This window comes from Monodon monoceros, unplaced genomic scaffold (genome assembly GCF_005190385.1).
Source record: "Monodon monoceros isolate NGI ecotype Baffin Bay Population unplaced genomic scaffold, NGI_Narwhal_1 Super_Scaffold_18, whole genome shotgun sequence".
Classification (NCBI taxonomy): Eukaryota; Metazoa; Chordata; class Mammalia; order Artiodactyla; family Monodontidae; genus Monodon; species Monodon monoceros.
The window spans coordinates 32,964,710-32,990,722 of NW_021703774.1; the positions used below are offsets into that span (position 1 = coordinate 32,964,710).

Consider the following 26,013-nt stretch of genomic DNA (forward strand, 5'->3'; position numbering starts at 1 on the left):
GGCCTCCCCAACCCTGCTGGCTCTCCCGCGGGCGAAGCGGCACTCGGCACCGCGCGCGCCCTGACCGGCAGCCGCCAGCCGGGACCATGGGCTGCGACGTCCGCGTGTCAGGGCTGCTCCGCCGCAACCTGCAGCCCACGCTCACCTACTGGAGCGTCTTCTTCAGCTTCGGCCTGTGCATCGCCTTCCTGGGGCCCACGCTGCTGGACCTGCGCTGCCAGACGCACAGCTCGCTGCCCCAGATCTCCTGGGTCTTCTTCTCGCAGCAGCTCTGCCTCCTGCTGGGCAGCGCCCTCGGGGGCGTCTTCAAGAGGACGTGAGTGCCCGGTCCGCGCGCCCGAGGGCCGCAGCCCCCCGACCCTTCCGACCCTTCCCGCCACGCTCGTCTCTGCCCCCGCGGGGCTCGGGCCGCTGGTTGTCCCTGCCTTCTGGAAGGCAGCGACCACCCCTCCCCGCTACGCTAGCCATGCGCAGCCTTAGCTGGAGGGCTGCCTCCCTCCCCCACCCCAGCTCTCCCCGCAAAACTCTCTCTGGAGACTGAAGGTGACTTCTGGATTGTTTATTCGCCTTCGCTGGCCCCTGTGAGGGCATAGACTCAGCTCTCACCCCTCTTCTCCCGCCCACACCCCGAGGGAGAGGGGTGAGGCAGTTTGCAGAGGTGGGAGGGTCGCCCTCTTGCACCGCAGACCTGAGGTTTGTCTGCAGCCCCTGCTGCCGGGGGTGGGCGACGGAATTGGAAGTGAGGTGGAAGGAGAGGGAGTGTCACCTCAGGGGCCGTGCCCAGTGCCAGAGCTGGCTGCGGCTGGACAGAGTGCCCTGGGGTGTGCTCCACTCAGATCCTCAGCTCCAGATCAGCTGACACAGGGTGTCCCTTCCCCTGGGCGGCCACGGGGCAGGTGGGTCCTGTGTGGTCCTGCTCCTGAGGGAGCCAGGGTTCCTGCATGGGCCCTTGGAGGTGGCACCCTTCTGCCTCTGAGACAAACAGGACCTTAGCACTTGGGTTCATGTAGGGGAGGCACAGGGTGACTCACCCATAGCTTAGTGAGGTGACACTCCAGCTCTGGTGCCAGGATCCCCCTCCGCTTTCCCCCACCCCATGTTACTCCTCCCTGGCCTCTGCCTGGCACGACCCCCAGAGATGCCCCTTGGGATACCATTGCAGAGCCTCAATCTCCCGCCTCAAATTCGACAGGGCCACCTCCACGGAGCCCTTTGGAAAGGCAGTAGGATTCACTCTCCTAGTGCAACTGGGAGAGCAGACCCAAAGCAGGGGCTAGATGACTTGCAAGTCAGAGGCTGCTGGAGGTTTCCCTAATCCTGGCTTCTGGCTGGGTGGTTTCCTGGACTGCATGGACTCAAGCGAGCAGGCGCCTGGGAACAAAACCACAGTTGAAGCCTCTGGGGAGCCATTCTGCACCAAGGGCTCTGCCCTTTGGCTCACTGCTAGAGGTATCTGTGAGGTGGGTTTCCCCCTCCACCTCACTTCTGGAGCTGATGGAGAGGAGCATAGGTGTCTATACATATGGACCCCACATTAAGCGACCCAGCTGACAAAGCATCAATTAGGGAGTGATTATCCCCACTACCAAAATCCTCGTGTAGACCCAAGTGTCCTCTTGAGACGCAAGTCTCCTTGTGTACAGTAGTGTTTCTGTGGGTTTTGTACAGGATTGCATGCATAGGGGACTCCGAAAATCTTAAGAAAAAGCTCCAGATCCTTTCTAATTCTGCCTAGAGGTTTAATTAGAAATCAGTCAGGGTATTTTTCTGGTTTTGTTTTCAAGTATTTTGACTTACAAAAGCTCCCTTACCTGGAACTTTTTAGGAGCCTGTGTAGTGCAAAGAACAGGAAAGGGAATGAGGATCATTCTAAATGGCAGGTTGGCACGCCAGGCTTTGTGAAAACAGCAGAGATACACAGCAAGCTGGGCCAGCTCTTCCTTGCTTGCTTTGTGCCTCCCTCAGGGCTCCTTACTCAACGAGGGGCTCTGAACAGGCAGTGGAGAGGGTCTTGCCTCAGGAAACTGGCTCACAGAAAAGAATGATCACGGTAGCAATAATAACTAGCTTTATTGAGTGTTTAGGCGATGCCAGGCACTGCTTACTTAGTACCTCACTTGTATCAATTCATTTAACCTTCACAACGACCCTGCAGAGTAGTGCTATTGTCTCCATTTTGTGCATAAGGAAGCTGAAGCACAAGGAGGTTGAGAAACTTGCCCCAGGTCACACAGCTAATAAGCTAGTGAGGATATGAACCCGCACATTTGTGTCTAGAACAAGATACTTTGGAAATCCCTCTTGCTTTTTCATAGTAGTCAGCTTCAGCTCTGAAGGGTACAAGTTATAACCCATACTCACCAGGCAGAGGCATGGCATGAGTATCCCTGTGTGTACTCGTGGGCTGGGTATTCCTGAGCTGACACTCCTGGGAAGGAAACTATGGGCCTCTGGGGCTTCCGGCTGGGATCTGAGGGGTGGGGGTAGGGTGGAGTAGGGGGAGTAGTCCCATCAGTGGTTCAGGTTTCAATTCTGAACCTCAGTCCTCCCACCGAAAGACAAAATGTCTTAAAGAACCTCTTCCCTTGGTTAAGAGCAAAGTAGACTTCAGTGGAAATAGAGGGACATCACAGGGGTGGCCTGTGTGTAGACAGGAGTCGTCACCCAGCTAGGGCTGGACAGCCTATCGCAATCCTCCATCCCCCAAAGCAAACAGAACCTCCACCAGCCCTGAAACCAGCCTCTACAGCTTGATTCCTTGGGGCTTCACCACAAGTTAAAATGCTAATACCACTGCTAGTGCTTTCAGCTTACGTGATTACTGCTGGTGCAGCTAGTCTGGTACTGCGGGAGGAGGGTTGGTTTAACAAATTGGGACGGGAGGGCCAGCTGTCGCGCGGGAGTGGGGAGAATTGCAGGATGACACGCACCAGGCAGAGGAGAGCCAGGGGAGCACTCTTTCAAGTCCTGCCTACTCCTTGGCCCAGACTGAGTTCCAGGGCTGAGCAGAGTTTCTGGATGCCTGCAAAGGGACGTGCATTAGAGGGACTGGGTGTAGAGAGCCTTGATGTTAGAGTGGGCGCAGAGGAGGGCGGGAGCCCTCCACTCAGGATGGGACCAGCTCTCTCTCTCTTCTGACATTGACAGAGATCTTGAAGGAGGCCACCACATGCAGGCCAAGAGGGAGAAGGGTGCAATTAGGGCCAGAAAAACGTGGACTAGACCTTCCTTAGAAAAACCTTGCTTATCGAGAGCAGGAAGCCTTTCAGAGAAGAGACAAACCCAAAGCCACCTGGTTGGCAGGGTGTATAGATATGTGCTTTGTCAGATAGGAAAGAGGAGGGGTATTTAGACAAAAGTTTAGGGTTTTGTTCCTGGTTTCATGGGGACCTGTTTAACCACCCTGGGCAGGTTGGGAAACCCCTTTATCTCAAAGGCATCAGGGCAGATAAATGGCTTTCAGAGTTTCCCCAACCTTTTCCCAGCCTCACCTGGGCCTCTCCTCTGCACACATGCTCTTAAAGGAAGGCTTGAGTTATTCTCTTTGCTATATTAACTATGTCTTTCTCTACCTTTCTTTTTTTCTCAATTTCCTGCAGCCCTGCCTTCCCAATGCCCACCTCTGACTCTCTCCTGCCCACTGCATGAAACCCAATCTCCATGCAGTGTTCCCCAGGCCACTATCTGACCTACTTCCCCAGGATGCTGGCCCCCTGTGGTTCTGGGATCACAATACAAAAGCCAGTTCCCTTCTCTGAGCCAGACCCTGGTTAGTCTCCCATCTAGAAAGCCTCTGCCTCTCCCTCCAGCAGCTTGTCCACCTTTCAGCATGTAGCAAACGTGGGCTGAAGGTCTCCTAGGGGTCTGACACCAGACATGGTTCTTGCTTAAAAATCCATTTCTTCATGGGAGGTAGCATCTGACCCAGCAATTTCACTCCTAGGTATATTCCTCAAAGAACTGAAAACATGTCCACACAAAAACTTATACAGGGGCTTCCCTGGTGGCGCAGTGGTTGAGAGTCCGCCTGCCGATGCAGGGGACACGGGTTCGTGCCCTGGTCCGGGAAGATCCCACATGCCGCGGAGTGGCTGGACCCGTGAGCCATGGCCGCTGAGCCTGCGCGTCCGGAGCCTGTGCTCCGCAACGGGAGACGCCATAGCAGTGAGAGGCCCGCGTACCGCAAAAACAAAAAACAAACAAAAAAACCTTATACATAAATGTTCATAGCAGCATTATTCATAATAGCCAAAAAGTGGAAACAAACCAAATGTTCATCAACGGATGGATGGACAAACAAAATGTGGTCTCTCCACACAATGGAATATTATTCAGCCATAAAAACGAATGAAGTACTGACTCATGCTATAACATGGGTAAACCTTGACAATGTTATGCTAAGTGAAAGAAGCCATTCACAAAAGACCACATACTGTTATGGTGTCATTTATGTGAAAGGTCAGAGTAGGAAAATCTATAGAGGTAGAAAGTAGATGAGTAGTTTCCTAGGGCTGAGAGTGGGGTGCAGAGAGGAATGGGGAGTGACTGCTAATGGGGAAGGGATTTCTTTTGGGGGTGATGTAAATGCTCTAAATTTAGATTGTGGTGATGAGTTCATAACTCTGAATATACTAAAAAAACCCATTGAGTTGTACACTTTGAATAGATTAATTTTATGGTATATAAATTCTATTTCATTTTTTTTAATTAAAAAAACTCATCCCACCCTTTAATTCACTCATTTAACAATTATCTCTGGAGCCAGACCCTGTTTTTGGGGTGAATATGACACAGGTCCCTACTCTAATGGAGCCTACATTCTGGAGGATCATTTTAGTGAAATGAAGGAAATAAGGCGGGGTAAGGATGGAGAGTTACAGAGTTGGGGGTTACTTTAGCTCAGTGGTCAGGGAAGGCCTCTCTGAGCTGACACCTGAATGACAGGAGAGAGTCATGCAAGCAAAGAACGTGGGGAGAGGTGTTCCAGGCAGACACTGGAACTGCAAGTTTAACCAGTGTGTGAGGAGCACTCCCTGCAGGTCCAGCACCCATTGAGCCAGGGAACATCGTCATGCGAGGGTGCTCCCCTGATCTGAGTCTAACAGGGATCCCCCCAAAGACAGGCTTCCTTGCTCCTCCTTCTGGGTCCCCCCAGCCTTAACAAAGGGTGTCAAACTGACACTGGGGTGTCAGTGTGGGGGGACCCAGTTAGAGGGGGACCTTTCCGCCTGCCCCTCCCTCAGTCTGTCACCCCTTCCCTCTCGCCCTGGCTTGCGCTGCAGTCTCCAGCCTGCCCTCACTCCCAGCGGGTGTCCTGTCCCCTGGTTCCTGTCCCGGGCCCCGCTCCTCTCTTGGGAGACTGCCGGGCCCTTTTGGGGTGGAGGGGAGCTGGGGATGCCTCTGACCCCTCCTGGTTCTGCATTCTGCCCCTTTCCCTGGTCCTTCAGGGAAGGAGATTATCCAGGGTGGACAGGGGGAATCCCCTGAGGTAAAAATGTGAGGAGCATGTGAGTGCCGCCCTGGGGTCGCTCACCCCGGTGGCATGGGGCTGGCCCTCAGCAGCATTCTTCCCCACCCCTGGGCAGCGGAGGGCTGGACAGCTGGCTGACATCTTACTGTTTTGCTCAAGCCCTTCCCCTGCTTTGGAGCCTAGCAGCCCCTCCAGTTATCACAGAACCAGGAAGGCCAGAGCAGGCACCCATGGCAGGACAAGGTGATCACGTGTGCCCTCTGGGTAAGGCAGAGCACCGGGGCTGACAGGTCCGCAGTGTGCTCAAGGTCACACAGCCAGCTGGCGGGGCAGGCACCTGGCTCCCTGCTCTCCCTTGCCCGTTTGCACCTTCCGTGTGGAGCCGTTACTAATAACTAACACACCACTGTAAAGCAATTATACTCCAATAAAGATGAAAAAAAAAAAAAGTAACCTGGACGTTTCTCAGGCTTCCTGAGGAAGGGTTCCCTAGACTGTCTTGGGGGAGTGGGGCCCTTCCTGTCATTGGCCTGAATTAACGTCAGAACCCAGGGCCAGGGGAGGGACGTTCCACGACACCGCGCTGGCCTTTTCCTGGATTGGGAGTCAGAAACTGGGTCCCCACTCAGCATTACTCGCTCTCTTCCCTGTCTGGGCCGGCTTCCTGATCTGTAAAATGGGGGGTAGGACTCTTTGGTCCTCGATACCACTCTGGCAGTCAGAGGGCCCGGCATCAGGAGTGGGCGGGGCGGGGGCGTCGGGCAGGAGCTGGCTCCAGTTCTCTGACCCTTTCTGCCCAGCGAGCCTACTTCTCTGGGCCTGATGATGCTCTTTGGGGCAGCCCAGGGCCTGCAGGGAGGGGGTAAGCTTCCAGTGAGTGAGCACAGGAGGACCGATTGTAACATCTTGCTCCCTCTGCAGGCAGCCTCTCCAGGCACTGCTTCATATCCCTGATTTAATAGCAGAGCACCTGAGGCTCAGAAAGGCTAAGTGTAAGTGGCTTGCCGTGAGCCGCCCGCTGGGAAGTGGCAGAGGTGGGCCTAGGACCAGTCTTCAGGTTACAAATCCCACCACATCCGTGCTGCCAAAGCTGCGATAACATTATTATTCTATAATTTTCAATTACCCACTTTCCTGGAAGGGGCCATTGACCAAACCATTAAGTGACCAAGACAATTAGTGTATTTCAGTCTGGCTCTGAGATGTGTCTAGGACTCCTTTTTTCTTGGCAACAACATACCATTCTAAAGAAACTTGTTCAGACTGATTTTTGGAATGACCAGGCACAGCCCTACTGAAACAACTGGGGAGGGTGGGCAGCCTGGGATCCAAACCCAGGGTTCGTTGTGGTGTGGCTGTCCCCATTTACTGGGAACAGGTCTCCATCTCCCCTGCCCCCACAACCTTCTCACCCCGCCCGATACCCCAGGAACGCAGCTGGCAGGCTGCAAGGTCAAACCATGGCCCTGGGGTTGGCAGGAGTCACAGGGAGGGGACTTCCCAAGCCAGCCTCCCTCCAGCCTCTCCTTTCCTCCTGTTCTCTTTTTATCCCTCCCTCCTGCCTGTCACTGGGCCTGGGAATGAAAGAGCCCCCTTTGGGCACCGAGTGTCCTTCTCTGGAATAACAAGGTGAGAGGGTATCAATTGGAGAGAGGAGAGGCCTGGACAGGGCTGCCCACTGGCCACCAGCCCTTCCCAAACCCCATCCCTGTCTCCTGAGCCTCCTGCTGTTCCAGTCAGCACCTTCCTGGCAACTTGGCCCACTAGATTCTTTATCTCGTTACCTCTGTCTCTGTCTCTGGCTCTCTCTCTCTGTCACCCCCATACTATCCCACATCAGCCTCCGAACAGCCTCTAGTCCCTTTCTCCAGGCCATGCTGTGTGGGGTGATGAGACAGGCCTTTCTCAAGCATTCCCATTTCACTAGCAACATCCAGAAACCCTGGGTCAAACACCTCAGGGCCAAACACAGTCCAGACGTGGGGTCCCACAATGAACAGGATACAGCAGATGCCTTGGGAAGCTTGCGACAGAGCCAGCAGTTATCCGGAAGCAGTTGGAGTTCCCATAACACCAGCAGAGGGACCACCGGGGGACTCATGTTCTAGTGGCTACAGCTGTTTGCCATTGCTTCCTAGGACCAAGGCTCTGAAGAATCTGGCCTCATGCTCCCTGGCTGCTCCCCTCTCCAGCTCGGCTGGGTCCGTGGCCCAGCATCAGCCTTTTTACACACACACGCACGTGCACACTCCATGGGAAAGCAGCATGGCACAGGGAACAGCAAGTCAGAAGCCCTGGGTTTGGGTCAAGGATCTGTCTGCTACTTTCTTAGCCCTTCTCAGCCTCAGTTTACTCGTGGGTCACACGAGGCACAATTGCAAGGTCTACCTCACAGCGTTGTCACGTACACCAAATGTCTTGGACCCTGTAAACAAGTATTCGTTGTTTTCATGTACCCTGTAATGTTAGTTCTCCTTTCTTTTCCCACACCTTCCCACAGCTCTTGCCTATCTCAGTTCACTGATCCCAGGTCCCGTGCCCTCAGGACTGTGCTACAGGACTGGTTAACCACTATCATCCAGGTTTTTCAGGGCAATAATGATAATGTATTAATTCTTCAAGAGAGCATTTTTGTACCTGGGGTGTCGGTGCTTTACCGCAAAGTGGTGAGTGAGGTTGTGGCAGTGTCAGGCCCATGTAGCAGCTCAGTGGGGGGAACACTTGAGGGGGAGATGGGGACCCTCTTTCTATCCCTGAAGTCAGGCCACCTAGGAGGCTGCCTAGTCGATCTTGTGCAGGGAAAGGAAGGGGAAAGAGAGCTATTCTGAGAGGCCTGTCGATTGTAGCAGCCTGCAGAGGTGTGGGCATCGCCTCTGTGCCAGTACCAATGAGACAGGCCACCAGGTAGCAGGAAGCAGAAACGCATGAAGCTCGGTGAGCAGCCCAGGCTGTCGGTGCTGGAAGCCAGCAGAGCAGGGATGCTTGGGGAGCGGGAAGGGGGTGCTGGGAGGGGCCTGAACAGCCCTCTCCACAACACGAGCCTCTTGTTTTCCTTCCAGTGGCCGGGGTGAAGTGAGTCTCCCCTGCCCCCTCACACACAGCTCTGAGCTGGGAACAGACAGGGGTCCTGGTTGGTAATCTCCAATCAGCAGATCAGCCTGGAAACAAGAAAATGAGAAAATAAAGAACTGCTGCTACCAGCAGAGCCCTTCTGATAAAGGATTTCATCAAAGATGGGGCGAGATGAAGAGCTGAGAGCCAACAGGGTCAGAGGCAAGAACCTCTGGGAAAAGACAGTCTGGGGGGTCTCTTGGGGCCTCTCCCTTTTCCTCGGTGAGCTGGAAACTCAGGTCTTCTTGTCACAGAAATACCAACACTCCCACCTCCACAGCTCCAGGTCCGGCAGCCAGACGGAGGCACCTGGGGCTCTCTACCTTCTCATAATCTGAGACACTTTCCTCTACAACCTCTCCCTTCCAGAAGCTGCTTGCTGCCCACTCTCCTTCCCCCCACGTTAGCCTTTCAGACTGGCCCCAGAAAATACGAGGCTTCCTTCCTTTCTCCGAGAGTCTGCTTACTGGGCGGAATGTACCCGAGAGACCGGACAGAGCCTTAGGCCTCCACCCATGTGTTCACTCATCCATTCACTCCCTCAGCCTGCTGCTGTGGGCTCCTCTGGGGAAGGTCACCACTCGGACACCTCTCAGTGGGGCCTCCCTTCTGGACACTTGCCAGGCACAGAGTCCAACAGCTCTGCCCATAGAGGGGTCACCAATTTCCCCAAATACCTCGGCTGTGGGCTTTGGTTCAGGCAGCTCAGGCCTGGTGCCTGCAGAGGGCCTTGGCGTGTTCCGTTCCTGTGTGGGGAGGGCAGTGCAGCCCGGCTCAGCAGCTTTCCCCGGCCCCCCTCCAGGCTCACGCGTGTGGCACGGCTCCCTGGAGGCGCTCAAAGCCATTCCCCTCACACCTTCCGTGAGAGAGATGGATATGTCTTTGCATATGATTGTTTATAAGTAAACAATCTAAAGTTTAAGTAAATGATACAAATTCACTTCTAAGTCCAAAATTAGCAGTTACACTTTGTGAAGTGTCCATTACGTAGTTCTCACAGGTACCCCGTGTGGTAGGGATTGTTATCTGGGCAGACTCAAGACATCTTGCCCACGACCCATAGCTAACAAGTGACAAAGCTTCTGCCACAGCTCCCTTTGCCCTTGGACCAGAGGCGGGGGGAAGCGTCTCGGCTTCCCCGGGCGCCACCCAGTGAGCGGAGGACAGGGTGGGGGGGGTCTTCCTTCGAAGGGCTCCGGCCCCCCTCCACTGACTACACCCTCCGCTACTGCAGCCTGGCCCAGTCGTTATGGGCCCTCTTCACCTCTTCTCTGGCCATCTCCCTGGTGTTTGCCGCCATCCCCTTCTGCCGAGACGTGAAGGTGCTGGCCTCAGTCATGGCGCTCGCGGGCCTGGCCATGGGCTGCATCGACACCGTGGCCAACATGCAGCTGGTGAGGATCTACCAGAAGGACTCGGCGGTCTTCCTCCAGGTGAGCCCCCAGCAGGCGTGGGGCTGGGGGCGGGCAGGGCACAGGGGAGCTCCCTCAGCCCTCTCCCCCGGGCCAGGCATCTCCTCCCCGAGACCAGGACAGTGACCCAGAAAGAGTAGCAGGGTCGAGTTCAATGTGACCGTTTCCAGCTGGACCATACTGGGCCGTTATCTCTGGACTCAGGTCTCTTCATCTCTAAAATGGAGTGATGATCCTGGCCTGCAGGTGGTCAGAGGAATCTAAGTGCTAATGAGAAAAGGTTCTTTGTAAGTTGGAAAGGGCGTGATGGGAAGGACTTGGCGTTTTCTCTCATCTCCTCCTCTCCCTGTGTTTCTTCTTCCTTCCTTCTCCCGGTTACCCAGGATTCCAGTCCAGCCCTTCCCTTTATTAAGCCCCTTTCCCTTTAGGGTGTTAACTGGTGGATGCTAGCTTGGGAACAGCCCCCAGCTGGTGGTTAAGCTTTGGGAAAGAAGAGAGAGGGAGGGGTTGGCCACTGTCACCAAGTTATCCCAGGCAGGAAGGTGGTGACAGGAGCTTCATTCCTCACCTCTCTTGCCTCCCACCCTACTGCTCCCAGGCAGGGGCTCCCCAGATGGGACACAAGGTGGGGGGCAGGCAAAGCCTGAGCCATGCCTCCACCCACCCCGATTCTCTTCCCTTCCCAGGTTCTCCATTTCTTTGTGGGCTTTGGTGCACTGCTGAGCCCCCTTATCGCTGACCCCTTTCTGTCTGAGGCCAACTGCTTGCCTACCAATAGAACAGCCAACGCCACCTCCGGCAGCCACCTGCTCCATGCCTCCAGGGTCCTGGCCCACCACCATACTGGGGCCCAGCCTTGGTCCAACCAGACGCTGACCCCACAGGACGGGGCAGGGGCCCGCGTGTCCTACGCCTTCTGGATCATGGCCCTGATCAATGTGAGTGCCACTGGGGCAGGGCTGGGTGGGGACTAGTGGACAGTCACCCATACCAGTCCATACCAGCTCCCAGTACAGATTCTTCTGTTTCTGAGAAGCGTACTAGGGCTGAGATATGCCTTCAGGAAGGCAAGAAGAGGGGAGAACTGACCCCCGGGGATTCATCTGAACACAGGGGGTTGCAGGAGGTCACCTCTAATGTCCTTCCGTTGTGACATCCTGGGATTGTGATTCTCAAGGGAGATGAAACAGTGAGCAGGTTTAGTGCAATGAGATCAGGGTCAACTTCCAAGTCATCAGAGGTTCCCTGGGGAACCAGCTCTTTTCCTCCAAGGCCAGATGATGTAGACCCTGGGACACAGCACTGCAGGACATACCAGGCTCTTCTCCAGGGTCCTCAGTCACTGGTGGGATTCTTCTGTGCCTGCTGTGAGGTGGCCCCCTGTGGAGGCTGGAGGATAGACAAGATGACCTCCAAGGGACCCTGCCTGCCAAGGCTGCCCTGGTGGGAGCAGAACAGGGGGACCACGTCACTGTGTCTGGGTCAGATACCAAGGCCCTCTGCACCCCAGCTCTCATCCTCCCCTGCTAAGTCAGGACTGACTCTGGTCTCTGGCTGGAAACCTCCTCTGGTGCCCTGCGGCCCAAGTTAGCCCGGCTGGGCTCCTCCCCAGCTTGGGAAGAATGGTCGTGAACACCAGCAGCGCGCACTGGGGTGAGGAGTATTCCAGGTGGCCATCCACCTGGCTATGGGATGGAGGTGCCACATGGTTTGTCACCCCAACTTGGAGTCTGTCTTTGCTCTAGGCAGACTTGTTACCTACCCCTCCTGAGGCAGGCAGTCTGGGCCTCAGAGTGATGCTATACACGTAGCATCGAAAGAGGCCTTTGAGGGCACTCAGTCCCACTTAAACAGCAGGGCAGGGGTGTCATACCATCACTGGCTCAAGGGCCTGATGAGGGGCTAGTAAGAGGCTTGGCCAGGCTGGAACCCTGACCCCCAGCACAAGCCCCTAACAGCTGCCCTATAGTCACTGCTCATTTTCCCTTCTCTTTTGTAACTTTCCCTGTACGAGATTCTTCACTGGGGGCTCTGAAAGACATACCCCTCTCCCTCTGCTCCTTTTCCTTTCTGCCCATGCCCATCATTGTTTTGGAAACAATGCGGCTTTGGGCCTGTGCCCTCCACAGGGGACCTACGAAGGCAAAGAGCACTGTCTGTACAATGTCAAGGCTGAGACTCTGGGACCAGGAAGCCGGAAGGTCCAGGCAGCTTAAGCGTGAGGTCTGTTTTCTCTTGCCCCATGAGGTGCAGACTGGAGGCACTTTGTTTGCTGCAGGATTTCCGGACTTTTTCCATTGGTTTGTGTCTGAAGATAAACAGCCCACCCCAGAAGAGAATGGGCTGTGCATGCATGTGGGCAAACACATTCACACAGGCCAGCCCACCTGGCATTCTCTGACTTTTAAGGTAGAGCCCACCTTCCCTGAATGGGCTTCTTATAAAGATCTGGTGTGTTCCTGCCAGCAACGTCAGCCAATCCTCTGTGAAGTCCTTCCCACCACCCACCTCCCTGGAGAGCCCAACCTGCGTGAGCACACCTCTTTTACAGCTGTTTCCCCTTGGCCTTCCCCCAGGCATTCTGCTACCACAGGCCTCTTCGTGTGGGTTTCCTGTTTCTCCCATCAGACTGGAGGGAGGGCTTCACCTCCCTCATCAGACCCAGGACTCCTGAGGGCAGGGGCTGTCCTGTCCATTCAGACCAGATTTATGGCTCTAATGCTGCTGGGGTGTGTCTGACTTATTTATAAGTGGAGGGAGGCTCCCAAGGTGCCCACAGGGAGGTGTCAGCGCAGGGGTGGCATTCAGGTGACTTGGGAAAATGTCTATGCGGGCCAGCCTTCCTCCGGGCGATGGGGAGGCTTCCCCAGGGCAGCACTAGGCAGGGGCTGGCAGCCCCTTGATGTCCGTCTACCAGGCCAGCTTCGCCTGCGAGCCCAGAGGAGCCCATTAGCCCCTGGGACACTTCCGCAGTTCCCTGGGCTTCCTCTCTTTCTGAAGCAAAAGGAGCCGGGATGAAGTTGCAGCAGGAAGGGCAGAGGTTAGACTTGATGAAGAGCTCCCTGGCAGCGAGGGTGGTTAGACACAGGCAAGGCACCTGAGGGAGGTGGTGAAGGCTTCTCCATGCAACCTCAGGAATAGGAGACATTTCCCATTACTCTGGGGAGTTCATAAAACTGAAGCGGCTTAACATAAACACCAGTGAACATGACACTGGGCTCTGCGCGTGTGTTGCTCACAGCATGCATTTTTCAATCCAAAGGAGTCCCTGTCTCTGTTTTCCCTAAGGATAGCCTCTGTACCTCCCTAAGGTATAACATCACCCAGAACAGCCCCTGACATGGAGATGGCACTGGTCAGAATCAGGTTGCCCGGGCGCCAGTCTAGCGCTGCCTCAAGTCAGCTGTGTGACCGGCACTAATGCTCTCAGGTCTCTTCCAGTTGTAACAGTTTTGACTAAGTAATAACTTTGAGCCTCAGTTGCCCCACCTGGAAAATGGGGTTAATGATTCCCCCCCAGCACGTTTTACAGAACTGTGAGGAACAAAAGCCAGACTTCTTTGTAAAGCATCACATGCTCTACCAGCATGAATGAGTGTGAGGGGCCCTGCTCCAGCCCTGCTCAGGACAAGGGTGTTAGAAAGGAGTTTAGCACCTCCTGTGCCAGCAGAGGCCCGGTGTGAGTCCAAGCTTTGCATGTGACAAGTACCTGTCTTTTCAGGGAAATGGCTGTGGTTAAAGTCGGGCAGCAATCTCACCAAGCCTGCCCAGGTGTAATTGCCCCTGGCTGCATTTCCCAGGTGGGCACCCTGGGAAAAGAGCTGTCTTCTCCCAGGACTGTGCAGACGTTTGCCACACAGCCACGTGGAGGTGTATGTGGCAGGCGAGGCAGGGGAAACGGGGACCCTAACGGGAACAGGGCTCTCCTGACCCTCTGCCCACCCCCAGCTCCCGGTGCCCATGGCTGTGCTGTATCTGCTGTCCAGAGAGCGGCTGCTGACCTGCTGCCCTCAGAGGAGGCCCCTACTCCTGTCTGCGGATGAGCTTACCCTGGAGACGCAGCCTCCTGAGAAGGAAGACACTTCCTCGCTGCCCCCTAAGTTTCACCCAGGTGGGGGCTCTCATGAACTCTCAGGCTCATGGCCCCATACCGAGGCTTCCCTGGTAAGCCCTCCCACCCAGAGGGAGAATGTAGATCACAGGTGAGAATGGTTGGGGAAGAACCCTTGGCACTGCTGGTCTCGGGAGGCAGGAGATGGAACAAACTGGCCAAGAGGATGAGGAAGGCAGACTTCTGGCTCCAGCCTGCATTCTACCTAACCCCTCCTGTGTGACCCTGGGCGAGTTACCTGACCTCTCTGAGCCTTGCTTCCAACAGCACTGTGAGATGGACAGGGGCTGTTCCTAATAGACAGTTGGAAGCTGGAGAAGGTGGGAGGCAGTAAGTGGTCTCCCCTCTGCCAGGGCTCTCCTGACCGCCGGCCACCGTCCCTGGGTGCGCAGAGGAAGGGAGCAGGAGCTGAGACCTGTCCCTGCTCTTCTCGTATGTCATCCAGGGCACGAGGACCTGTTCCGCTGCTGCCAGAGGAAGAACTTCAAAGGAGTCCCTTCTTCTTTCTTCGCCATCCACATCACAGCCGCCCTGGTCCTGTTCATGACCGACGGCTTGACGGTGAGCCTGCCCTCAGACGGTGTCCCTTATTGGGCACCCCCTTGCGCCCCCTGAGCCTCAAGTCTGGGGATGGTAAGGGAAAGGAGGAACGTCAAGGTTTCCTAGAGACCTCACCTGTACTACAGTGGGCCCAAAAATTTAAACCAAGCACAAGTCCCAGGGGAGAGTCTCTCCAGAATTGAATACAGCCCCTTGGAACTGTGGTCTCCTGTCTCATTCAGTTGTTTTTATTTTCATGAACTCTGTGGATAGGGGCCTCTGGTTTGTTACTGAGTGTAGGCTCCCCACATTTTTTAAAGGGGCAGTGCCCTCTTCCCCCAGGTAGAGGTCATGCCATATAAACTCTAGGGCACTCTGCTTCCTGGAATACATTCGAAGCCTGGGCTTCTCAAGCCACGTGGTAAACAAACTACAGGTGGGATCTGGGCCCGGCTATTCAGGCCACTAGTGACCTCTGTTACTCTGTTTAGTGCCTTTCTCCAGAAATCTCTAACGATTAGGACAGTTTTGAATGGCTGATTGATTAACTGGTTGCCATATGAGGGACTCTCCAAAGAAAAGGCCCTAAAAACCTAGATGACCTGGTGGAAAGTACTCGTGACGCGGTACTGGTTGACTTCCAACTCTCAGTGTGACCTTGGGCCATTCACTTCCCTCTGCCCTCTCATCCGTAAAATGAGATGCCTATACACACCTTTTTTTCAGCTGCAGCACCCTTTCTTCAACAAAAAACCTTCTGTGGAATCCTCATAAATAAGGCGTGTAGTGGAACTCTGCTCTGGTTGAAGGGGGGAGCAGCGCCTGCATGACCAGACCCTTCGGGACTCCCGTGGGGACCCAGAGACACCTTCCCGGATCCCCTAGCTCCTGCAGGCACCGTCCGTAAGCTGTGGTGCCCGGGTTCCACTCTCAGCTCAGGCCTGTGTGTGCCGCATGGTCTCAGCTCCAAGCCCACCCCTAAGCCTCTAGCAGCAGGACCAGTCCCTGCCAGCCCACACCACACCTGCCCCAGCTAGGCCTCCTCGGCGGGGGTGCGCTGCAGGTGTGCTCAGCAGGACCTGTCTCCCCACAGGGGGCATACTCGGCCTTTGTGTACAGCTATGCAGTAGAGAAACCGCTGTCTGTGGGGCACAAGGTGGCCGGTTACCTCCCCAGCCTCTTCTGGGGCTTCATCACTCTGGGTCGGCTCATCTCCATTCCCATCTCCTCAAGAGTGAAGCCAGCTACCATGGTTTTCGTCAACGTGGTAAGTGGCCTCCTTTCACTTTTTGGAGACCCAGAAGAACCCTTCACTCCTGGCCCTGGCACTGCCCCAGGACATTTGTTCGGAAGTGGACTCTGTCAGCCGGTGAGAAATGTAGAAGTAGAGGGAGGAGAGGAGAGGAGAGAGATGCTGGTGCGGAAGGGATGGAAATCCAAGGCGTGGAGCCTATCCGTGCGATCTTGGAAAAGTCCTTTGCCCTCTGTGGGCCTCTGATTTTGCACCCATGGAAGAAAGGGGCTGTAGGAGACGATCAGTGCTGCGTCTGGAACAGCTCCCAGCTGACAGCCTGCAAGGAGTAGAGAGAAGCAGGTGCTGGCCTTGATCCTCCCTTGTTCACCTTGGTGCCCAGCTGGTCAGAGCCCTATGGCCAGTGGAGGGCAGGGATCCCTTGGCCTTCAGAATCACCATCTCTGGGCTGGGGCCTGGGAATTTACATCTTGCAGCTCTCCCAGATGATTCTTTTTTTTTTTTTTTTTTTTTGCGGTATGCGGACCTCTCACTGCTGTGGCCTCTCCCGTTGCGGAGCACAGGCTCCGGACGCGCAGGCTCAGCGGCCATGGCTCACGGGCCCAGCCGCTCAGCGGCATGTGGGATCTTCCCAGACCGGGGCACGAACCCACGTTCCCTGCAGTGGCAGGCGGACTCTCAACCACTGCACCACCAAGGAAGCCCTCCCAGATGATTCTTAAGTAGCCAGACTGGCATATAGGATGGCCTTCAAGGAACTGGTCTTCTCCGGAGGCAGGAGGTCTGGACCTGAGAAGTGGGTTAAGACTTTTACCCTCATGTGTGTCCATGCCACCATCTATGACAAAGAGGTCCAGATTACAGATTCCTGTAAGGTTGTCTAGCCCAACCTCCGACCAGGGATTGAATCACCTCTGTAATATCCCTTCCAAAGGGTCCACAGTCTGTCTAAACACCCCCGAGTGACTGGAAACTCACCACCTTTCCAGGAAGTCCAATCCACTGTCGGAAAGTACTTCCTTGAGTTGAGTTTCTAGTGGAGAGAAGGTTGGGAAATATGTAGAGGCTACAGAGGTCAAAGATCATGAGCCCCAAGAAAGGCCCTTGGATTTGGCCTTGTGCTGGTTGATGACTTTCAAGAAAGAAATTTCTGTTCAGTGTAGATGGGAGGTGGGGGGAGGGGGGGTAGAAGCCAAACTCAGGAGGTTGAGGGTGGGAATTCCCTGGCAGTGCAGTGGTTAGGACTCCGTGATTCTACTGCAGGGGGCACGGGTTTGATGCCTGGTGGGTTCGATCCCTGGTGGCCTGGGAACTAGGATCCCGCAAGCCGCACAGTGGAAGCCAAAAAAAAAAAAAAGAGGTTGAGGGTAAGAAGGAAGTGGAGGTGTGAGAATTGCAAATATGTCTGTGAAGGGAGTCTTGTTTGACAGGAGTCAGGTGGTTTGAGCGTGTTTGTAGGCAGAGGAGAAAGGCAGGAAGCCTGTAAGGCGGAGGCCTGTGAGGATAGCACGTCAGAGAGTAAGTGAATGAAGAAGGCCAGGGGAGAGGGGACGGGGTCGAAGGACAGAGGCGAAGGAAGGGCTAAGCTTAATAAGAAGAGGGCCCCTGTTCTGTGGAGCTGGGGTGATGGTGACGTGATGCAGGCAGAAAGACTCCTGAGGTCCGTGAGGCGGAGAAGAGTGAGGGTACAGGGGCTGCTGGTGGCCAGACTCTCTAGCACACGAGGCCAGCTGCTTGGAGAGAAGACAGTGGGCATGACTCTGGATTGGTGAGAAAAGGAAGTCTGAAGCCTCCACATGAGTTAGGCACTGACGATAAACTCACCCGGGGTGCTCGTTTTTAAAAAGGAAAATCAGATTTCTGGGTCCAGCTCAGACTTGGTGAATCAGAATGTCCAGGGGAGGGGGCTAGCAATCTCTGTATTCAACAAACACTCTAGGGGGTTCGTGTCATCAAGCAAGTTTGGGAAAACACTATCCTAGAGCAAGTGATTCCCTCATACCTGAGACCCACTGGAGGTGCTTTTGGAATATACAGATTCCTGGGCCCCTACCCCAGAGATTCTGATTCGGGGAGCAGGGGGAAGTGTGGAGGGGAACCTGGGTGTCTGAATTGTTTTAAAGCTTTTCAGGTACTTTTCGTGGGCAGCCTGTTGGGACCACAGCTGAACAGCCCTGAGCAAGCTCCCAGATGCTGCAGCTGCCATGACTCGAATTCACTGCAACTTCTTCCCAGATTCCGCTCATTTTAAAATTAAGGGTCACTGTGCTCTTGATGTTCTCCTGGATCTCAACAACCACTTACTGGTTAATGAGTACACACGTGGGTCGGGGGGCCCTGCGGGGAACGGCTGGGGTGCCGAGTTCTATAGCATGAGGTCTCTGCCTTTAAGGAGCTTACAGTTGGCTAGGGAAGAAGATGGGCAGGGGAGAGGGAACGTGTGTGTCCCGGTGCAGAGGTGAGGATGAGGGTCTGGTAGGGAGGTGAGAAGCAGGCTGACAGCCAGTGTGCGCCACCGACTGAGGAGGGGCCACGCGAGTGGGAGCAGAGTTGGTTGGCAGTTGCTAATTCGCCCTTGGCATCCTCAGTCTTCTGTCATGCCGGCTAACATAAAGAGTTAGGTGTTTTTAAAACTTCCCAAGTCTAGAGATCTTCCGGGCGACGCTTCAAAGCTTTGTTTGTAAGGTCGGAGCGGAGTAGGAGCTAAGCGTTTCTAAGGCATGCGCGGTAGGCTGTTTGCGAGATGTCTGGCTGGGCTCCCCTCCCCCCTTTCTCCTATTCTCAGGGTTTCCTTGGCAGACACCAACTGGGGAAGGTGCAGTTCCCACATATTCCACAGGGGAGCGCACGGGTCACACAGCGCTGCCCCTGCGGCTGGAGAGGAACTTTTCAAGTCTGCAGACGGACTGCTGGTTTTCCTTTCTCCGTGACCAGCCAGCTTTTCCCCAATTTCTCATCGCCTTCGTCTCCGCCATGACAGGTCGGCGTGGTGGTGACGTTCCTGGTGCTTCTTGTTTTCTCCTACAACGTCGTCTTCCTGTTCGTGGGAACAGCCAGTCTGGGCCTGTTCCTCAGCAGCACCTTTCCCAGCATGCTGGCCTACACTGAGGACATCCTGCAGTACAAAGGTGAGCCGGCGCGCCCAAGAGCGAAGAGGCACTCCCTCGGGCCGGGCGCTGCTTCCTCCCCGCAAGCCCCTCTTCCTGGGGTCTTCCAGCTACAAGGTCCCTGCCCCACCTCCTCACAGAAGTGAAGGCTCCCCTCCTGACTCTGGGGGTAACAGGCTTGTTCTGGCCCACGTGCCCCCCCCCCGATCATGTGATTTCAGACCACAGAGAAACAGTAAGCATCTCTTTCCCATTTTCTTTTTCCCCGTAGCGGTGTCTACAGACCCACAGCTGGCATCTTGTGTAACACCCACGTGCTGGAAATAACAAGTTCAAAGAAAAGCAAAGTTGCACAGGAAAAATTATAGCATAGGAAAGGGGTTTTATAACTTATCAGTAAAGGACCTCTGTGTTTTGTTGTGGTGCTGGGTGTTGTTCGAAACAGAGGAGTAGAACAATGACTCCACACCTGATTGAGGGTTGTGCCTAGCTTCCTTATGTCGGAAACCTCTGATTCCCTCAACTAGTCTCCTTCCCTTTCCGTAGCCTCCCAAGGGCGTATAGCAAAGATCTTTTTTTAAAAAAAAAATAAGTTAATTAAAAATAATTGTTTTGAACATTTAACGTTACCCTCAGAAGTAATCAGAGGTGCCCTAGAGTGTTGGAAAACCAGCACTAAAGATGAGTGATTTCTCTAGAGCAGAAGTGGGGGCCGTTGGTGTAGGGGGTTGCGGGGGGCGCCAGGCAGGGTCAGAGCAATGAGAGCTACATCCCGCTCATCCGCTGAGTTGCTCCTGAGACCTGGGTCCTTGAAATCAAAGGATGATCCCCAAACTTCAAATGAGTAAAGGAAGTAATGAAGTAATGTTGGTATCACCTGTCACATAGTATATCCCACAGAGGTTGAAGTGATTAACAAATGTTAGAGTTTAATAATAAGAAGAATGTTATGTTGGTTGGTTCTGCTGCAAATGATCACTCAAATCCGTCCTCTTCTTTTCTCACCATCCCCGCCTTAGTTCAACCACTCAACCTGTTTGGATTAGTTAAGGGTGCCCAGCTTTTCGTAATTTCTAATCACTCCCATCCCTGCCTTGGCAGGTCTTGGCTTGTCTCCTGGCCTTCAGATTTGCCTCCATCAGTGGTTCTCACTGCTGGTTCCACATTAAAATCACCTGGAGTCTTTGTAACAAAGCCCAGTGCCTGGGCTTCATCTCCACGAAGTCTGATGTAACTGGTCCAGAGCTGCTGAGTGATGGTAATGTGTAGCCAGGGTGAGGAACACTTACTGGGCCGTCCTCTACACGGCTCCAGAGGGATTGCTTGGAAACACAGAGCTGCTCACAGCCTTCACATCTTCTGTGGAGCGCTTTTCCTTTCTCCAGCCTTCTCCCTCCCTGCTTCCCCTCAGAGCCCGCATTCTAGCCATGTTGAATTACGTGCTGTTCCCTGATGGCACAAAACCCATTCTGTATCTCCACACTTTGGCACAAAGCGAACCCTCTGCCTGGAATGCCCTCTCTCTTCTGTCCCACCTTCTCATCTGCCTGTTCAAGTCCCTCCCCTTCCACCCCCTCTGGGAAGCTTCTCTGACCCCACTGGGAAGGTGTGCCCCCCTCCTTTGTACCTGCCTCTCGTGTTTGTCCCACCTCAAGGCTTTTCTACCTATGTTATCTGCGTCCTCTCCTTGACAACACGCTCCCTGAATGCACCAGCAAGGGACAAGGGCAAGAGCATGGGCTTTGAGGTCATCAGCAGATCTGAAGGTCAGTCCTGTCTCCACACCTTCTGGCTTTGTGACCTTGTGCAGGTCAATTTCCTTCCCCTTTCTGAGCCTCAGTTTTCTTATGTGCAAAACTGGGATGCAAATACCTTCCTGTGAGGATTGTTTTGTGCACTAGGGGAAATGTAAAGCTCGACTTAGCAGCGTAACTGGCTCACAGGTGCTCAGTATATACGTTAACTCTTATTATTCATCTGAGTACCCTCAGTGTTTAGCACAGTACCTGATGCACAGCAGGTACTGAAAGGTTTTTGAACGTATGAGTGGAATAGACAGTGGGTACTGCTGACCAGCGTTGAATCTAGAGATAGCTTCATGGAGGGGAGGGAACGTGAACTGCCCCAGGGTTTGGAAAGTCAGAGGAAAAAGGAAAGGCATTCTGGGGAAGGATGGGGTGGGGGGGCAGTGAACAGGGTGAGAGCAAAGGCACAGAGACAGGTATAAATGTAAGTGAGGAACTTGAAGGACAGAGGAGACAATGGCGATCTCTGATTCAGACAACACTAAATGTCTACCGTACGTTGGCCACTGCGCTAATATTACGCAGTGGTATGTGCCACTGAACTAAAATTCAAGGCACGTCCTCTCTCATGGGCTTCCAGCCTGTAGAGGGAGGCTGCCTGGTAAACAGGCGGGAGGTGGGTGAGGCACGTGAGAGTAGAGTACAGGGGGCTGAGGGAGCACAGAGGAGGAGCTAATCCAGGTTCAAGGACGGGGGCTGGGGGGAGAAGATTATGATGGAAAGCTCAACTTAAAAGATGAACAGGAGTTTTCCAGACAAAGAGGAAGAGGAGGAATGTTCAGGAGGGGGTGAAGGCATATATGAGAAGCTGGCGGTGAGAATGTGTGCAGGGTCAGGAAACGGAAGAGAGTTTCTCCTGACTGGAGGGTAGATTGTGAGCATATACTGTGGCAGTCTGAGCTCTCAGATTATAGAGGGTCCTGCAAACCACATTAAAGCATTTGGACCTGATCCTGATGGCAGCGTTGAAGGGTTTAAGCGGAGAACTGGCCAGCGCTCTGCTGAGCACTCACGTGTCTTGCGTCAGAGTTATCCACACAGCAACCCTGCGAAAGAGGTGTTGTCATGCCCATTTTACCGAAGGAAACCAGGGCCTAGAGAATGGGAAGGACTTGCCTAAGGTCCCATGCTAGTAGGTGATGTAGCGGGCTTGGAACCCAAGTCTGACTCTGAAGCTTGGGCTCCGAAGGTCTGTGCCATGTTGCCAGATTGACCAGAGGTGTGGCTGGTCAGCACGATGCCAGGGCAGTGAGGACACTAGCCTGCCTGGCAGAGGAGGTCAGGAAATCTTTCTGGAAAGGTAGTTGGCATTCCGATTGGGAAGGGCCCTGAATGCCAGGCTAAGCAACTTGGAGTTTATGCTGGAGACAATCGTGAGCAATTGAAGGTTTCAGAACAAGGAAGGGATATAATGACAGGTAGGACCTAAGCAAAGTTCAGAGCTAAAGTCTGAGAAATCTCAGGGATCCAAAGTAGTCCTCTTAGGCAGCTGTACCACTTTCCAGAGGCTTCCCGGAAACAACCTGGATTATGCCAGCCGACTTCTGTCTCCTTAACTTGCTATTACTAAGCCAGATCCTTCTCTTTTGGTTAGGCTGTGCGACCACAGTGCTGGTAACAGGGGCAGGCGTTGGTGAGATGGCCCTCCAGATGCTGGTTGGTTCGGTATGTGGGGAAACTCGGGGTGGGGGGAGTAATCAGGGAGCGCCCCTCCAGGCAGGTGAGAAGATGTGGCCAGCCCCCGTCTGTCCCTTCCCTGAGCCTCCCACACAGCAAGTGGGAGCCCCACTCTGTCTCCGTCACCTGTTTCCGTTTCCGAGCCACCCTTGAAAGCTGAGCCTCCAAATGTGGGACCTGGAGATGTAAAGGGATGCTAGGTATTGTCCAAAGCAAACACAAGCCATGTCTGGGAGCAGGGCCAGAGGGCCCCGTGGGAATGTTTAGCTCTCAGCCTGGGATGGGTTTGGGCTGCAGGCGGAGTTCCTTTCCATCCCTCTCAATCCACCACTCCCTGCCCCACCTCTCCTCGCCTCTGGCCACCCTACAAAGGGCCCAGCTTTCCTGCCCGACTCCTGCCCTGATCAAGGGCCCAACTCACCCAGTTCTCTTCAAACATACCCACGTTTCATTTGTTCATCAGGAAAAAAAAAAATCCACCTACTTTTTATGGAAGACAGTAATGAAGATATTGTCATGCTTCCTTTTACAAAGGAGGATACTGAAACTCAGAGAAATTAAGCAACTTGCCTTCAGTCACCCCTGTAATAACCAAAAGAGATGACGTCCATACTTACGTCTTTCAGTCTCCAAAATCCCCCTAATCACTACTCAATTCTCCTTCCCTTTTGTCCTGCTGGACAGGAGGAAGAGCTACATCTTACGCTACCCTCTGCATTGAAATGACGTGATGTCATTTGCTTCAGTGTAATCTAGTGCAGGGAAGAAGGGGTACAGAGGAAACATACTAATTACTAAAGTTGGTGATGGGTCCATGGGAATTCCATATGCCACTTGAGTATATGTTTTAAATTTTCATAATAAAAGGATATATATATACACACACACACACACACACACACATATATCATAATAAAAGGATATGTAGATATATCTCTCTCCTCTGCAGAGTTCTGGTCAGGGCTTGAGGGTATAGAAACAGCTAATATGATTGGAGTTTTAAGGAAGATACGGAGATTTTCAAAGGTTCCAGGACACAGAGCCGAAAGGGACTGCAGGGGTCACTGGGTCCAACCTCTGCCATACAGCAGGATTTCTGCCACCTCCAGAAACATAACCTTGAAACAAGGCCAAGATGTCCCTCCTACCAGTGTTTCTGTTAGCATGCTGGGCCAGAACTTGACTGAAAAACCTGCTGAGGCCCGAGAAGGCTGCTTCCTCCAATACATCTTTATGTGAGGTTTTGATGGCCTGTTTCTCTGTGTTTTCCCCTTTGGCAGATATTCCAGGCTCGGGGCAGCTATAGTTTCCTGGTCTGTGGCGTGATCTTTGGTGGCTTGGCTTTTACCTTCTATATCTTGCTCCTGTTTTTCCACAGGATGCACCCTGGACTCTCATCAGGTAAGGAAAGAATCTGTTTCTACACAAGAGGAGGAAAACAGAGCAGGGGGGCACGTGAGAGATGCTGTGGATCTTAGCACGCCACAAATGATGTTCTGTTCCAAGTAAAATGCAAGGAAATGTTTATTTTTCTACAGCTTCCTTTTCCCCTCTTCCTGCTTTGCCCTGCGATTGTCTGTGCTGGGCTCTCAGGGCAAGAGGGAACGGGATAGGCTGACTCATGGTTTCTCCATCAGGAGAGGGGCATGGTCTGTGAACTGGCTTCCTGCATCCCACCAGACCAGGGGACCATGGGCCAAGAATCGCATTCCAGCCTGTGCTGAGCACTGAGAGGCAGAGCCTGCCTCCTTGGCTGGAACTCGGCCCAGCAGCCTAATTGGCCATTTTTTTGCAGTTTGGGACTTGACCCGAGTCCAAATCTCTTTTTTCAAAAAGAAGTCCTTCAGGCCAAGTGGCAAAGAAAAGCTCCTTCAGGGCAGAGACACCTCCTAAGAATAGTCTCGCTCCTGGAGACCCCAGGCAGGGGGAGTCCCAAAGCTGTTTTCATAACCCTGAGCCCTCACCTGCCTTTCCGCCCAGAGCTCTCAAAGTCCCAGCAACTGAACCAGCTGTGCACACAGCCAGTTCTTAAGAGAAGCTGCCCAGGCAGAAACCTTATCCTCTTCATAGAAAGTAAAATACCAATCACAAAAAGACTGAAGGGTCAGGCATCCATGGTCCTGTCTCTCAGTAGGTGATCATACACTCCCTTTAAACATCAGTGTGGGCCCCCCAGTCAGCACACACTACATCCTTGTGCCTGAGGTGGCAGGTACCAGAGTTGTTCAGTCCAGCACTCGGCACAGGGCCTTCAGTTAGGCCACCGTTCAAGAAAGCTCTGATGAATATCCAATGAGTAAGACTTCATGAGTTCCCTGTTCACGGGAGACAAAAAAAAAAAACAAAAAAAAAACATATTCCCCAAGCCCTAGACACTAGTCTCAGCAAACTGTCTCCACCGACTAGTCTGCCAGAACTAGTAGGTCTGACTTTCCACTCGGCTTCCTAATGTGAGCCGTTGAATGGCAGAGACACAGAAAGTAAGCTGTCGGGATGCATAAGGGCTAGTTAATCAGAACTGCTCAAACATGCGACCTGCTTTTTCTCTTGTAGTTCCTACCCAGGACAAAGCACTTGGAATGGAAAGCCTGGAGTGCTACCAGAGGTAAAAGTGAGATGAAGGAGGCTGGCGAAGACTTCCAGCCTCTTGCGCACCAGCTCAGGTCAAAGGGCTGAAGAAAGCTGGGGTGGCAGCGGAGGCAACCCCTCGACGCCTTGGTTCCAATCTTCTCTAATACTTGGTTGGGTAGAAGAAATTAAATTGAGTTCTGGTACCTGGGTCCTCCCTGGGCAAATCATTAGATGTTTACCTGGCTATTCAAGTTACTCTCCTCTTCCCTGGCTCAGACTTTTGGTAAGAGCGCGCTAGGATACCCAGCTGGGAAGGAAGAAGACAGCTAGATGCTTCACTCCACTGGCCGCCTCCTTCATGGACCACACCCTGGGTTTGAAGATCACTCTTGGTTGAAGTTTGAAAAAATAAGTTGAAATTATAAAGAGCGATGATCATTGCTATATGTAGATAGACTTTAAATTAATCAAAACAAATCCCAAGTTATTCCCTGGCATGCTCAAAGGATTTATGTGCTTTTACTTATTACAGTCCGAAGGCCCTCCAAATCCTGCTGCTGCTGTCAATAGTTCGTCTGTAATCTAAAACATCGAAAGGAAAAGCTGAATCTTGCTACCTTTGGGGCACTTCAGTGGTATGCTGGGCTAGCTCATACCAGCTTATAAAAGCCAATTGTTAAGTATTCATTTTGAGAGCTGGTTGTTAAACCCAGCCATTATTTAAAATTAAATTAGAGAAACTTATTACCTTTGTTTTTAATGTAATTTAACTATAACTACTCCAAACTCATCACTTCCTCACTTCTTTATACCTATGCTCTTGAAGTTATTTATTGTGCCTGCAGGATAGAAATATTATATAAAGGTATGCTTCCGTGTATGTCTTTCCAACTCCACTTTCAGTGATAATACGTTAGTGGTTTGAGATCAGCCATGGTGGGAGTATTTACACCACAG

At 53.4% G+C, this 26,013-nt stretch overlaps 1 protein-coding gene across 1 annotated transcript; it reads left to right on the forward strand.

Moving 5' to 3' along the window:
* Positions 1-25,800, forward strand: MFSD4A (major facilitator superfamily domain containing 4A). The gene is made up of 10 exons (XM_029229962.1): positions 1-316; positions 9,816-10,014; positions 10,680-10,931; positions 13,942-14,104; positions 14,550-14,665; positions 15,738-15,911; positions 18,877-19,024; positions 22,403-22,473; positions 23,766-23,886; positions 25,039-25,800. The coding sequence occupies exons 1-10, from the start codon at positions 87-89 to the stop codon at positions 25,092-25,094; spliced, it is 1,530 nt and encodes a 509-aa protein (XP_029085795.1). The 5' UTR covers positions 1-86; the 3' UTR covers positions 25,095-25,800.
* Positions 25,801-26,013: the final 213 nt, after the last annotated feature.

Excerpts from the sequence above, each read along its gene's own strand:
- MFSD4A (XM_029229962.1), top strand. The coding sequence starts at position 87 with ATGGGCTGCGACGTCCGCGTGTCAGGGCTGCTCCGCCGCAACCTGCAG. Across the intron at positions 19,025-22,402 it reads GGACATCCTGCAGTACAAAG|GCTGTGCGACCACAGTGCTG; the intron begins GTGAGCCGGCGC and ends TCTTTTGGTTAG. Across the intron at positions 22,474-23,765 it reads TCCAGATGCTGGTTGGTTCG|ATATTCCAGGCTCGGGGCAG; the intron begins GTATGTGGGGAA and ends CCCCTTTGGCAG.